General features: G+C 44.9%; 1 protein-coding gene across 1 annotated transcript in view; it reads right to left on the bottom strand.

Moving 5' to 3' along the window:
- The window catches only part of PINX1 (PIN2 (TERF1) interacting telomerase inhibitor 1), a 60,780-nt gene continuing 46,219 nt past the window's right edge, over positions 1-14,561 (bottom strand). The window contains exon 7 of the mRNA XM_054291704.1: positions 1-2,096. Within this exon, the coding sequence (XP_054147679.1) occupies positions 1,494-2,096 (603 nt within the window). The 3' untranslated portion in view covers positions 1-1,493. The remainder of the gene's footprint in view (positions 2,097-14,561) is intronic.

The raw sequence follows: 14,561 nt of genomic DNA on the forward strand, positions 1-14,561 counted from the left end.
GCAGTGAATGAGCATGTCCTAAAGGCAGGGGAAAAAAAGGTGCTTTGGAAACCAAGAGATCTTAAAAAACCAGAGTTCAGCTGCAACCAAACCATCCATGTGGTCTGGGCGCTGCAGATGGAGCTTCCTCCACTGCACAATAAAGGCAGCTTAAGGAAATTTTTTTCCCTATTAACATCTGCATCTTGACAATGTTCCTCAGACCGTGTTAAGCAACTTCACTGAGCTGAGACAATATAAAAATGTACCCATTTTCTTCAGCAGAGCAGCCAATGGGATGTTTTAGATTTACACTGATGAAACCCAGCCAGGCCTGGGTGAAATGAGCAACTCATGGATTTGGATTCTGGATTCTGCCAGGACAACTCTCTGGTCTTCAGGGTTGTGCTGTCAGTTTGCTGTGGCCAAAGAAATATCAGAACAGGACACCGGGAAGGGGAATCCTTCCTCCCATTCCACCACTTCCAAGCCCACCCATCTCTCATGACAGCTCTAAATGACATTAAAATGCCAAAATTCAAGCTGAATGTCTCAGATCTCCCACAAAACTGCTTGTGGCAGTGCCCAGTTCCAGCATTCCTTATTTCCAGGCTTACAATGAGAAACAAGCTCTAGTTTGGTTATAAATCCAAATTGCAAGTTTTCAATGTGTGAATGGCAACAGCAATTTGACTGTGCTTTTAAAATCTATTGGTGTCCCAGTTTCAGGAAAAAGCCTTGCTCTATCCAAGGCAGCTTTCTGGATTCCAGAGGTACCAGTGAAGAGACCCTGAGTATTGCCTGGAAATCAAAGATTTAGGTATGGTTACTAAATTATAAGGTAAATACACGTTTCCTTTGGCTTTGGTGTAAAGTTAAAACTCTTTGACAATGGTTTGGAGGCACAGGGAGGTCTTTTTATTTCACCCTTAAGTGCTGACACGTTTTTGAGCAAACTTTTAATCAGAGTAAGCACTTTGGGAAGAAACAACATTCATTTTATATGTAAAAAGAGATGAATGTAAAAATTAAGACACCACTTTTCAAAAATCAATGAAAAAACACAAAACAGCTTTGCAAACCCCCTCCTGCTTCCAAAAGCAGAGCTGGGCTCTCACAAATGAAAACAATTTTAATAAAAAGGTAGTACAAGGGTGGTTTTAATTTTTTTTTTCCTGGATTGAGAAAAACACAGTCAGGTGAAGCAGCAGAAAGTCATTCCCTGCCTTTCACAGTCTTGATGTGTTGATCCTCCATGTGGATCCCTTTTGAACATGGGCTGAAGCTCCTGTTGGCCCATCACCACGTTTTCCCTTGGAAAAGGTGGGTTTAGATAGAGTCTGAGTTTAAATCCAGTCTGAGTTTAAATCCAGTCTGAGTTTAGATCCAGTCTGAGTTTAGATCCAGACTGTTTAGATCCATCTGGAGCTGGAGCAGTGTCCAAACCTGGATTGGTGCTGTGTTTATACAGAGCCTCCTACAACACAGACTCACCACCCCTGAGCCTGAAAGGGTTAAAAGTTCTTGCAGTGCTTCTTTTTCTTTCTGGATGCTCCTTCCCCACACTCCCCTGTCTCCTCTTTTTGCTTTTTGTGCTTCTTCTTGTGGCGTTTCTTCTGCTTTTCCTCCTGCTCCTCTGTGCTGAGTTCCTCCCCCTCAGACATTCCCACAGAAATTTCTCCACTGCCTGTATTCTCATCACAACTGATGTTTTCTCCTTCATTCTCCTCTTTATGTTGCCTCTTTTTTTTCCTTTTGTGACATTCATTCAGTGGATCATCCAGTTCTTTTCCATTCAAGCTCCCTGTCTTAGGCTTTTTCCCTGGTTTCTCACAGTCCTCTGTCCTTTCTGCCTCATCATCTCTCTTCTGCTTCTTCTTTTTCTTTTTGACTTTGGTTTCCAGCTCTTCTGAAGGCTCCACAGCTTCATCAGCTGCTGGGCTGGAATGATCCACCTTTGGTTCTGTTTCCTGCTGGGATCCCTTCAGCTTTGCCATGCGCTTGGCAAAATATTCCTGGACAGTGAGAGCACTCTTCACTGTGTTGGAACCATCTCCAGGGCTGGAGAGACACTTGGTCCTCTCCTCTTCTTGGGAGTCAGGATCAGCAATATCCTCCTGCAAGAGAACAGAGAGGTGCAGGAGTGAGTTAGGAGTCATGGCTGTAAACAAAATGTTGGTATTTTGCACACTATAAGGAAAATACTGGAAAGCAATGTGGAGCTTTGAAAATTAACTGTGAAAGTACAGATTTGGGTGGAAGTGAGGCAGCTCTTAATGTGAAAGATGCTGTAGGTTTAGGGAAAAGAGGTGGAAGGAGGGAAGGTAGCAAGAGAACACAAACCAAGCCAATTTTCAGTTGTTTTGAGTTCCTTAGTTTACCTACTCCTAGGTAACTCATGTCTACCACAGCCATACTCAGTGCGTTACACTGACTTTACAAAGCACATGTCTCTGCAATACATAAACCAGCATGAAAAATGATCCACTGCAATCCATTAGCCTGTGGCATAAAGGAAATCCCATGCCTGGAATAACTCTTCAGCAAAGAACTTGTAATCCAGGGAGCAATCTAGCATTGAGGCATCTCTCCCATCTTATCTGATCTTTGGAAATGTTTGTTTCAGAGCTGCTCTGCTGTCAGGGTGTCCCAGATGTTGTTATTTAAACAGGCTCCATTTGATCACACGTTATCAGATGGCACAAACAACATCACAGGTTACATCTTACAAGGTTTCTGCAGATATGAAATAAAGAGCTGCTCATCTCCAGCTGCAGGTGAAGAGTCTCCTTTCTAGAAAGGAAACATCAAACTAAGAAATACCAAACAAAAAGCAAAGTACAGCTCTGGAGCTGGATGTTATGGATGGCATGAAGAGAATTGACTGAGAAAGCAACAAATGCCACAAGATGGAAATGTATAATTTGTTAAATTATCTGACATTTACAAAAGAAACAAACCAGAAAGGCAGCTGAAATTAAGGCTTGTTCACATACATACCAAAGCACTCAAAACAAAGCCTCTGTGGTATAGCCTTTTGCTTGGCAAAAGTCACAAATGACTCTTGGAAATGTCCCAAATTTTCATAGAATCACAGAATCATTCAGGTTGCAAAAGAGCTCCAAGACTATAGAGTCCAAGCTGTGACTAATCCCCACTTTGTCACCAGCCCAGAGCACTGAGTGCCACATCCAGTCACACCTTGGACACCTCCAGGGGTGGGGACTCCAAACCCCCTTAGGCAGCACTTTCCAATGCCTGACCACCCTTTTCCATGGAGAAATTCCTCCTGAGGTCCAACCTGAACCTCTCCTCCTGTCCCTGTTCCCTGGGAGCAAAGCCTGACGCCCCTGGCTGTCCCCTCCTGTCAGGGAGTTGTGCAGAGCCACAAAATCCCCCCTGAGCCTCCTTTTCTCCAGGCTGAGCCCCTTTCCAGCTCCCTCAGCTCATTAATTGTTTTTTAAAGCCTTGTACAAACCACAGGGAACCAGGTATCCCCTGTGGATGGGAAAAGCTGGGAAGGATCCTCAAAAGCTGATGTAGAATCCTCACCAACATCTGCCCTACAACGCCTTCCTGAAGGAAAGGGGATCCACAGGGATTAGAGTCAGAGATAATTCCCTGATTTTCCATTCATAAATGCACAGATGGGCAAGAGAATCCACTCTGCCCACACATCCTGACTCCTGCCTGCCCAAATCAGAGCAGTCAGATTTCACAGCCACTTTCACTGCCATAACCTGATACTCAGGGAAGGCCAGCAGAGAGCTGGGAGATAAAACCCCACTTATCTCAACACTTTATAGTTACTGCGTGATGCTGCAGATAAGGGACCTGGCTCTCTTGAGGGCATCATTAAACTTGCTGGCTGAAGCTGGGTTTATTAGGGTTTGTGAGTAAGGTTTTCCAGATCTGGCTCCTTATGCATCCATAACCTTTACTCCCAGGAGCAGGAATGCAAAAATTGGTGTCATTAGTGATGCATTACGAGTGGTGATTTCCTCATCCATCTGCTTTCAAGAGAGCTATTCCAGTGGAACGAAAGTAAGGCTACACTTGAGATTCCAGTGATGTTTGTGTGGGCACTTATCAAAATTAGGGACTTTTCTTGTAGGGATATGTTGCAGTGTTCCTGAAGGGTTATGAAGTAACTGAAACTATTTGACTTCTGGCAAAGAAGCCTGAAAAGGGATGTGGAACAGGGGGAAAAACAGGATGTATCCACACAGGTTACCTTTGAAAGGGGAGCTGCAGCAGAAGTTTAACAAGACAGAATTACCAGGATAAATGGGTTGAGCTATATTTATATTAAATTTTTTTAGTAAGACCTAACCCAACAAGCAGAGAATCCCATGTCATCACAGGATCATTTAGCTTGGAAAAGAGCTCAAACACCATCAACTCCATCCTGGGACCATCCCTGTCACCCAGCCCAAAGCACTGAGAGCCACGTACAGGCCTTCCTTGGACACCTTCAGACATGGGGACTCCAAACCTCCCTGGGCAGCCCCTTCCAGTGTTTAACAACTCTTTCCGTGAAGAAATTCCTCCTGATGTCCAGCCTGAACCTCCTCTGATGCAACTTGAGGCTCTTTCCTCTCCTCCTGTCCCTGTTCCCTGGGAGCAGAGCCTGACCCCCCTGGCTGTCCCCTCCTGTCAGGGAGTTGTGCAGAGCCACAAGGTCCCCCCTGAGCCTCCTTTTCCCCCTGAGCCCCTTTCCCAGCTCCCTCAGCCCCTCCTGGTGCTCCAGCCCCTTCCCCAGCTCTGTTCCCTTCCCTGGACACGCTCCAGTCCCTCAGGGTCTCTCTTGCTGGGAGGGTCCCAGAGCTGTGCCCAGCACTGGAGGAGCCCCAGCAGTGCCAGCACAGAGGGACACTCACTTCCCTGGTCCTGCTGAAGCCCAGGCAAGCAGGGTCATTTTCCTTCTCCCCACAGCAGGATTTTGACACCCTGGATTGCAAAAGGACAAACAGACTCACAGGTTTTCAGGCAGAACCGTTTCCCTCCCCACCCCAATGTGTAAAACACACTCGGGCCCAGAACACCCATTGCTCCCTGGCCAACCAGGAAAGGATTTTCTCATTGCCTTGGTGACTTCAAGTCCTGACAACTTAATTACTGTAATTGAAGGCAAATATTACTTGAACTCTACACATTTCTTTCTTTTCATGAAGTACATTAGGCATAAAAACAAATGTTCCTTTGGTTAAGCAGAGGAGTTCCAAAGGTATGTATGAGTTTAGAAAATAAGAACCTTGCTCAGAAACTCCTTTATTGATAAGAATTTTAATAACCACGGGCCACTGAGCATAGAATTAACAGGGCATGGAGACAAGCAAAGAGGTGCCAACCCTAGAAAACCTCTGAGTTTAGGAAAAGCTTATGTAAAACTATAAATCACCTGGAAGGGCTGTTAAATGCCAAGGTATTCCTGCTTCTGTGGTGTACCTGTCCCAGTAGCCATGGGAACACTGCTGAACTCTAACCAGGGGTTTTCTCTAACCCCTCACAGTTTATGTAATTCCTCCCCTGCATGACCCAACACAGAGAAAAACATTAAAAAAAAAAAATAAGGTAGATATCCCTAAAAATGGATTGTGCTGCTGAATATTCTGAAAGACAAAATTTTCACCAGATAAAAAAGACAGAAGAAATATTCTTCCTCCAGAGAACTGATGATCAGGTAAAAGGGAAAGAGCAATTGGGCTGGAACTGGAGGGAAACCTGAAGATTGGGCTTTAGAAATTATGTTTGTCCATGCCATGAGTTCCAAAATTGCCTGAGATGAAGTTAGAAGGAATTGGGAATAGGGAATTGGTAGGATGGTCCCAAGCAAAACAAAAGGACTGCTTGAAACGTGGTATTAAATGTGAAATGAGTAAGAGGAAACAATAGGAAAATTCAAGGAGAGGTTGGGAAGTGCACAGGAAGAGATGAAGGTCAATTACAGGCAGAAGTTCCCTGTAAATATCATCTGTTTATGTAATTAGTGAAATGTATGGAAAATAATCTAAAGGACATAAAGCACTCCATGTACCACCGTGTTTTTCTCTGCCTTTCTTTGCTTGCTGATTAAATCATTAAGGGAGTGCACTGAACTTACAGAGGGAAATCCTGGTTCCCTTGAATCCTTCAGGATCAGGATTGCATTTCTAGGGCATCCCACTCTCAGAGCACCTTTCAGTTACTCAGTGAAAGGAAAAAACAGGGAGTTATGGTCAATTATCAAAGGAATTCACATCAGTGAAAACAAGAGAAGAAGCCTGAAGGGAGAAGGATTTAGACACGTCATGAAATCAAATGGGTTTGAAACCTGGTCTAGTGGAAGGTGTCCATGGCAGAGGTGGGAATGGGATGAGCTTTAAGGTCTATTCCAACCCAAACAATTCTGGGATTATTATAATTAATATTCAAAATTAAGAACTGCACCTGCATGTTACCCTGGGAGGGAAAGTGAGACAGAACTCAAGGGCAAAGCAAAAGGTGCTGGAAACATACAGGAGCAAGAGAAGCAGCCTGGATTAATTCAGAGAAGTTTCCCTCCTCTTCAGAATTCAAGTATTTCCTTTTTGACACTTAAAATCATAAAACAGGGGAATAAAATAATCTCTTATATCATCTCTGTCTGCTACATATGAACTACTATTACTCAAGCCCACTTTGCTTTGCTTTGTTGGTACTAATTCACAATGATTTTGTGAAATCTGATTCACAAAAAAGACACAAAAGGCAAAGTCCAGAAGGGATGAGCAAAAAGGCAGAATAAAGCTAAACTATTTCAGTAGGCTCTCACTTAAATGACAGAAAGTGGGCTGGATGAAGCACATGGAGCCTGAGTTCCATGGGAAACACAGGATCACTCTTAGCTTTAAACTCTGTTCCGCCTTTCTTACCAACTTCCTTGCTGAGAAACTGTAACAATAAGATTAAAATAATCCTGTTCTGTTCCTGCTGCTTCAGATCCTCACCGAGAGGTTGGTAGGACCCTCATGCAGTGCACAAAACTTGAGAGGCAAGAGCTGAGGGCATCCCTGTATCTTTCCATCCCAGGAATGGCTGCAGATGATTCCTGAAGAGTCACTCTGGAGCTTTGCAGACATCAAGGATGACAGAGTCTGGCTTGAAGGAGCTGACAACTTCGAGCTAAGTACAAGCATTAACATTTGGATTGGGATCAAACAGGCGAGAGGGTGAACAAAGACCTGTAGCCTGATGAGTTTAAGCAGGATTAAAATAAATACATGCATAAATAAGGCCACATACCAACAGTTCTGCAGTCGATTCTGGCATCAGAACAGGTACCCAGGAGGCTCTAATGCTTTTAATTTACCTGATTAAAATTGGTTTATTGCAGACAGCATCTTGTGAAGAGGTGATGAGAACAGACTCCCAGTACAGAAAAGGCTGATGCAGAGGGAATGCAGGACAATTGCCCTGGTGCTCATGAGGAAAAGGACAAGCAGCAGATGGAAATTACCCACAGGAAAACTTTGCCAGTAGGAGAAATCAGTATATTTGTGAAGCCTGAACAACCACTGGAAGTCTCAACCACAGAACACAACTCAGACAACTACCAGGGAAGTGTTAGGGGGAGTTAATTCTTGCTTGGAATGGAAAATGCAAGATCTGGACTCCAGAAGTATCTTTTAGTCCTGTAATGCTTCAAAAACCTAAACAGGGATGCAATTTGACCTCCTGGGGATCACAGAATTGTTAAGGTTGGAAAATCCATCCCAGACCATTGAGTCCAAAAATTCCCCAGCACTGCCAAGGCCATCACCAATCCATGTCCCCAAGTGCCACATCCACACAGATTTTTAAATCCCTCCTGGGATGATTTCCACCACTTCCAGGGGCAGCCTGTTAAAATAAATGAGGGTTTAATGAAAGAGATGAGAAGTAGGGATGCTCAACATAGACAAAAGTGGTAAAAATTCAGGTCTCCTGCAACTTCTGTTTTTTGTTGGCCATGGTGGTGTAATCACCAGGACATGCCACATATCCATAGGAAGATTCAATTTTGCTATGATTTATCCTGAGTACCAATAGAACAATGAATCCACTGAGGGGAAACGGAATGAGAATCCTGAATGTCCAATACCTGGGTGACATGACACTTGTTAAAAGGACAAGTTCCAATAACTACAGAGAAGCACTTTCCTGTTTGACTGTTAAAATAAATTCTGTGCCAGAATATATTGAAACATCAGCTGTGTTGGTATTAACTTGCAGTTGATATTAACTTCTACACTCCACATGAGCCATCAGCTGTCTCTAACCCAGCAAGGACAAGAGAGGTAAGGAAGTAATGAATGGAAAGGGGACAAGGAAAAATGTTTTCCATGGAATTATGAAGATCCATTTTTGCTACACTTGCAACTACAAAAGAGCAGATTGTTTCTCTAGCAATCAAAAGGCTGAGGAATTTCATTATAATATATCTATGCCTAAAATAATCTGGAGGTTATTAATAGGATCACTGACCTCTGGAGCACAACTGCTGTGAGTGCTAGACCAGCTCCGCTTTTTTTAGTGGAGTTAAACCTTTTTTTGGAATTAAATCTCCAAAGACAGAGGCTTTACCATCCTTCAGGATATCCCTGTTGTGATTACAGAATCATGGAATGGCTTGGGTGGGAAGGGACCTTAAAGCCCATCCCAATTCCACCTTCCTGCCATGGGCAGGGACACCTCCCATTATCCCAGGCTGTTCCAAGCTCCATCCAGCCTGGTCTTGGATGTGGCACCACATCCTAATGAGGAGGTTCTATCACCACTTAATAACACCCATTTCACCCCACTGCAGCAATCTACAGGTTCTTGATTTTCATTTACATTGTATTTGCTGATTCCATTTTTATTTCAGTTTTAAATTCTGTGGCGATGCGATTCTATTAAAACCACATCCAAATTCTCCCAGCCTGTCTCGTCCTTCTGTTTTATATTTTTGTAAAAAGCTCATCCTGTACCTCAGCAAGTAGCCAATTTTAACAATTTTCATTCATTCTTACAATTCACACACCAGAAAACCCCCATCTCTCTTGCTGAATAGTCCTGGTATGCAAAATGCCATTTGTTTGTGATACAAACAATCCATTTCCAGGGGTGCAGGATGAGCTGGAGCCCAGCCTGATCCCATCAGTGAAACAGGAGCTTCACAATCAAGCTGTGACACTTAGCCAGGTTTTGCCTCCAGCCTGCAAACACCAGAGGAACAGGAAACAACAGGGTTGCAAAAGTGCAACGGATTAAATTTTGGCCAGGGACGTGATTGCAGGGATAGTCCTGGGGATTCATTCCAGCTGTCCTGAGCAGATCCTGGTCAGGCCACAGCACCTGTATTTCCAAGGGCAGCTTGGGAATCCTGGCACTGTGTCCCACAGGGCACACACACACACTTCCTCCTACTGTTCTTACACTTTTCAGGAAAAAGAACACAATTTATTTAAGTTATTGCACAACAAAGGCAGAGAGAAAAGTCCAGGAGCTGAGGCTAAGGGGGAATACACACCATAGGATAATTCCCAAAAGGTGCAGAAGGCTGAAAGCACATAAGGAATGAGTTAAAAAAACCTCAGCACATGGCAGAGAAAATCCTTTTCATATCTTGAGAGACACTTAGATATCCCTGTGACATCTCATTCCACTCCAGCTCCTCTGCTGAGGCCAGCACAGCCTCTCTTCCTTCACATTTCCCTGCAAATTACATCTGTGCCTAAGACTGGATATAAACAAAACTACTAGGAGAGATTTCCCTTAGGATCTCTCTATTGGCACGATGCAGAGATCCAAACACAGTGACTTCATCTCCCCAAAAAGCACCTAAATCAATTCTAACTGTTCTGTTCTCACCTTGAATAACAGAGGAAGTGCAGTCCAGCAAAGCAAGCACAGGACTGGGAAGGTCACGTTTCCCAAGTTCTCTTCCCAGCTGCTGGGAAACCCTGGAGAAATTATTCCCTCCAGCTCTGGCACGGGTTATCAAAGCACAGAACATGCCTGATCAACTGCATGAAACTCATAGCAGGGCTAAGAGCTTCATAAAGTGTTTGTATGGTGCTCTGAGATCCTTCACAGAGGTATCCCAGATGAACAAGGATGGAAATAACCCTGGAATTCCACTCATGTGCAGCTGGGGCTGGGACACTGAACACAGCCCTGACCCAGCACTTTTGTGACAGATGTGTGAGGAATCAAACCAGCAAGAGTCTCAGATACTGTATTTTACAGGAGTGGGCAAGAGAAAAATCATGGAATAGTTTGGGTTGGAAGGGACCTTGCAGCTCATCCAGTTCCACCCCCTGCCATGGGCAGGGACACTTTCCACTATTCCAATCTGGCTGTGAAAACTTCCAGGGATGCAGGGGCAGCCACAGCTTCTCTGGGCAACCTGTGCCAGGCCCTCATCACCCTCAAAGCTAAGAATTCCTTCCCAATATCCCACCTATCCCTGCCCTCTGGCAGTGGGAAGCCATTCCCTGTGTGCTGTCCCTCCATGCCTTGTCCCCAGTCCCTCTCCAGCTCTCCTGGAGCCCCTTTAGGCTCTGGAAGGGGCTCTGAGCTCTCCCTGGATCCTTCTCCAGGTGAACTCACCCGGCCTGGCTCCAGAGCAGAGGGGCTCCAGCCCTTGGAGCATCTCTGTGGCCTCCTCTGGACTCTCTCCAGCAGCTCCACATCCTTCTGCTGTTGGCCCCAGGGCTGGAGGCAGCTCTGCAGGTGGGGTCTCACCTGAGCAGGGCAGAGGGGCAGAATCCTCCTCTTCCCTGCTGCCCACACTGGGGATCAGCCCAGGATGCAAACCAGTGCAGATTGTTTTGTTAATCCTGAATCCAGACTCTAAATGTCTAAAAGGTCTTCAAGAGTCCAGGACAGTCATCCCTATTCCTGTCCCCAGTTCTGTGGGCACTGTGTCATGCCCAGAAGCAATCCAAGCCTTCTCCACATGTCCTGGGCACTTTTTATTATCCCTTTGCAATGTGTGTGGAATGGGCAGCTGCTATTAAGGATTCAAGAGACCAAACTCTTGCTGATTCTTCAGTTTAGGATTTCTTCATGTGCTCCACAGATAGAGAAGTACCCCAAAAGAAGTAACAAGGGGGCTTGGCCAGCCAGACTGTGAATATAAGCAAAGGTATCAATGAGGGCTCTGAAGATTTGGGATGCTGAGAGCAAGAATGGAATAAAAACCATTGGAAGCACCCAGAGGAGAGAAAGGAGTTGTGGCAGCAATTCCAAGAGCAAGCACAGTCACAGCAGTACAGCTTTGGCTTCTGGCAGAGGAAACTGCACATGCTTTAAAATCTGAAAACAACACCTGCCTATGTCAAACTCCTCTTCTGGCTCTTTTCTAACAATAAATGTGGAAAAGCAGATCTGTGTACAAATAAAGTGCTTCCAGGAGCATTTGAAGCAGGTAATTTAAACCAAAACTTTGCTCCTTTCCCCTTCCCCTCAGAAAATGCTTCTCAAAAGGAAAATCAACACTTGAGCCTCCTCTGTTCCTCTGATGTGAGAGGGTGATTTGTGGGAGAGCGGATCCATGGATCCAAACCAGCTCAGATCTCTGGGGAAGCAGAAAGACATTTCCTGTTTTTCAGCACCAGCAGTGGCCCAGGAGCCTGAGAAATACCTTGTGTCACTTTGTTGTCACTTTTTAGTGTGCCTTCCTCAGGCTTGGTTTCTTTCCTCTAAGCAGGTGTGAAGGGGGACTCAGAGCACAGGGAAATGAATCAGAACTTCCCAATTTGGGGCAGGACAGACCAGAAATACCTTAAATACCATAAATACCCTCCTGTGTAGCCTAAAAGACAGATGCAGAAACAAAACCAGCAAGAATGAGACTTAAATTTGAAATATAACAGCAGGGCTGTGTATGCACTTTTTTTTCCTTCTTTCCCATCTATAATGGTCTGAAGAAAAGAGTTGGTCTGAGGAATGGGATTTATTTTTTAAGGAAGATCATTTATGCAGTGTGGCTACAGTTCATAAGGATCTTATCCTTGTTTTCAAGGATTCACTACAACCCAGACAGGTACAACCTCTCTGCAGCCTTTTTTTTTTTTTTTTGATAAATTCTTGCATTTCTTCTTCATTTCTGCCTTTAGTTTTGGTGCTTCCTTAAACAGCTCTTCTGACAATCAGCTCCTCAGATCAATTCCAACTGGGACTCATCCTCCCCTCCAAAAACCAACACAACTCTTCTCCTCTCAGCTTCAAAATGCTGCTCCAAGTGTTTCCCTACCCATCTTGCCCGTGTCCTACCTTACCCTCTCGCTATCTGAGATGTGTAACATCCTGCCCTTGTTCTGTCCATCATTTCCTTGCAAGCTCTCTGGGGAAGCAATTAGCCCACTTGTGAGCACTCTACAACATAATTAACAAATAATAACCACTGAGAAATGTAGGCCAAAAAAGCCAAGTTATCACAGCCCCATTTCTGCAGAGACTTGCATTGTTCCGTGCTCGCTTGCAGCTTCCAAGTTCCTGGAGGCACAAATTCTCCTTCAAGGCAGCACAAAAGCAAAGGTGAACGCTGTGTTTTAAAGGAGATATAAAATGTTCTGACTTTATTTGGATTTCCAGGCTTTGCTGCTTTTCCCTGCTCATTAACACGACCAGTTGTGAGTATTTACACAGTTTGGTTCTAAATTAACTCTGGCAACAGGAGCACCAAAGGAAGGAAAGACAGGATGACTGTAACCACGAGCAAGATGCAACACCAACATCATGACATCATTTAGGATGAAAAAAAAACTGCTGGAGGAGACAAAGACAGAACCTATTCTTGGGTTTCCATCCACACATCCCACAACAGCCTGTAGGGAAGGGTAACAATTATCAGGGAAAGCCTAAAAACTCGCTCTTATTTCAGTAGCAAATAAAATATTTCCAGTTCCTGAGGCTTCCTAGTGTAAGACAGCTCTTCCAGGCTCCTGCACACTTCCTAAGGAGTGTTATGAATCCTGGGTATCCCTTCAATACTGAAAAATAAGGTTCCAAAGCAATTAGACAAAGGTTTCTAATAAGGCTGAAGCAGAATGCTGCTGGGGAGCCAAGGAAGCATAAAGGAGGATGAAGAAGGGGAAGAAAAGGATAAATGATCAGTTTGGAGTGGTTATTGGGATGGAGAAAGATGGCATTTGGAATGAATTTGAAAGAGAAGGAATAATGTTGAGGAAAGGAGAGGGGGGAAGTATGTGGTTAAATCTCCCCATTTTACAGCCTTGAGTAGGTCAACAATGATGACCACACTCTGAAATTCTGATTTTAGATCCACCCACCACTGATCCTGTCCAGAAACACCAAACTGAGAGGTGATCCCCACTGAGAACAGGAAAGTGAACAGCACATTCGAGCCACAAAGCAGCTGGAAAACCTGTAATGGAGCAGTTGGCACAAACTAATGGATAATCCCTGGAGCCTGAGAGTGCCAGAATGTCTCACCCAGCCCTGCAGCCTGAGCAAGACAGAGCACGTCTGCTGTGACCTGGGACAAAGGATCCTCATGGTCACTTGGTGAAATCTGCCATCCCTGGCACAACTTTGGCTCTGCCAACCTGCAGAACAACTCACCTGCTTTAACCTTAGGTCATTTGAGGAGAGAACAGCTCAGATCAGCACATACAGGATAGAAATTTCCCAGGTCTGCTTTAGTGATAAAGGAAGTCTTAAATCTCCAAGAGGAGAAGTCTTGTCCTTTAAAACTCATAAAAAGCCATGGAATGGCTGAAACTCAGTGATCTTTAGGGACCCTTCTAACCCAAGCCCTTCTGTGATTCTCTGATCCTATAATGTTGAGCCACTTTGTAGCCTCACAGTCAGGATCTTATCTCAGCTTTTCTGCTCATGGGCAATAGAGTCCTGATCTCCCAGGCATTAAAGGTAAAAATATTTGATTTATTCTTGTTTCACATCCATATCTGTCTAACCTGCTCTTGGGTTTACACTGAATTCCTCTCCTCAGAGTAAGGAGCCTCATTTTCCACCTTCAAACCCATCCTTGGACTTCTTTGCCTTTGGGCTGCTTTCCATGGCCGACCTTTGTATTTCTGTTCTGCTTTTCATGGAATCACAGAATGGTTTGGGGTGGGTGGGAACCTAAAGCTCATCCAATCCCATCCCCTGCTATGGGCAGGGACATCTTCCACTAGCCCAGGTTGCTCCAAGCTCCATCCAACCTGGCTGTGAACACTTCCAGGGATCCAGGGGCAGCCACAGTTTCTCTGGGCACCCTGTGCCAGGGCCTCCCCACCCTCACAGGGAAGGATTCCTTCCCAATATCCCATCCATCCCTGCCCTCTGGCAGTGGGAAGCCATTCCCTGTGTGCTGTCCCTCCATGCCTTGTCCCCAGTCCCTCTCCAGCTCTCCTGGACCCCTTTAGGCCCTGGAAGGGGCTCTGAGCTCTCCCTGGATCCTTCTCCTCTCCAGGTGAGCACTTCCAGCTCTCCCAGCCTGACTCCAGAGCAGAGGTGTTTTCCCTTTTTTTTTATTGTTTTGGTGATGACTGCATCCCTGGTTTTGACCTGGTTGAGTTTTAAAGGCTCACTTCTCTTTCATTCCAGCTTTATGGAACTGCATAAAG

The sequence above is a fragment of the Melozone crissalis genome, unplaced genomic scaffold, assembly GCF_028551555.1.
Source record: "Melozone crissalis strain CALT ecotype California unplaced genomic scaffold, PUWL_Pcris_2 ptg000106l_1, whole genome shotgun sequence".
Classification (NCBI taxonomy): Eukaryota; Metazoa; Chordata; class Aves; order Passeriformes; family Passerellidae; genus Melozone; species Melozone crissalis.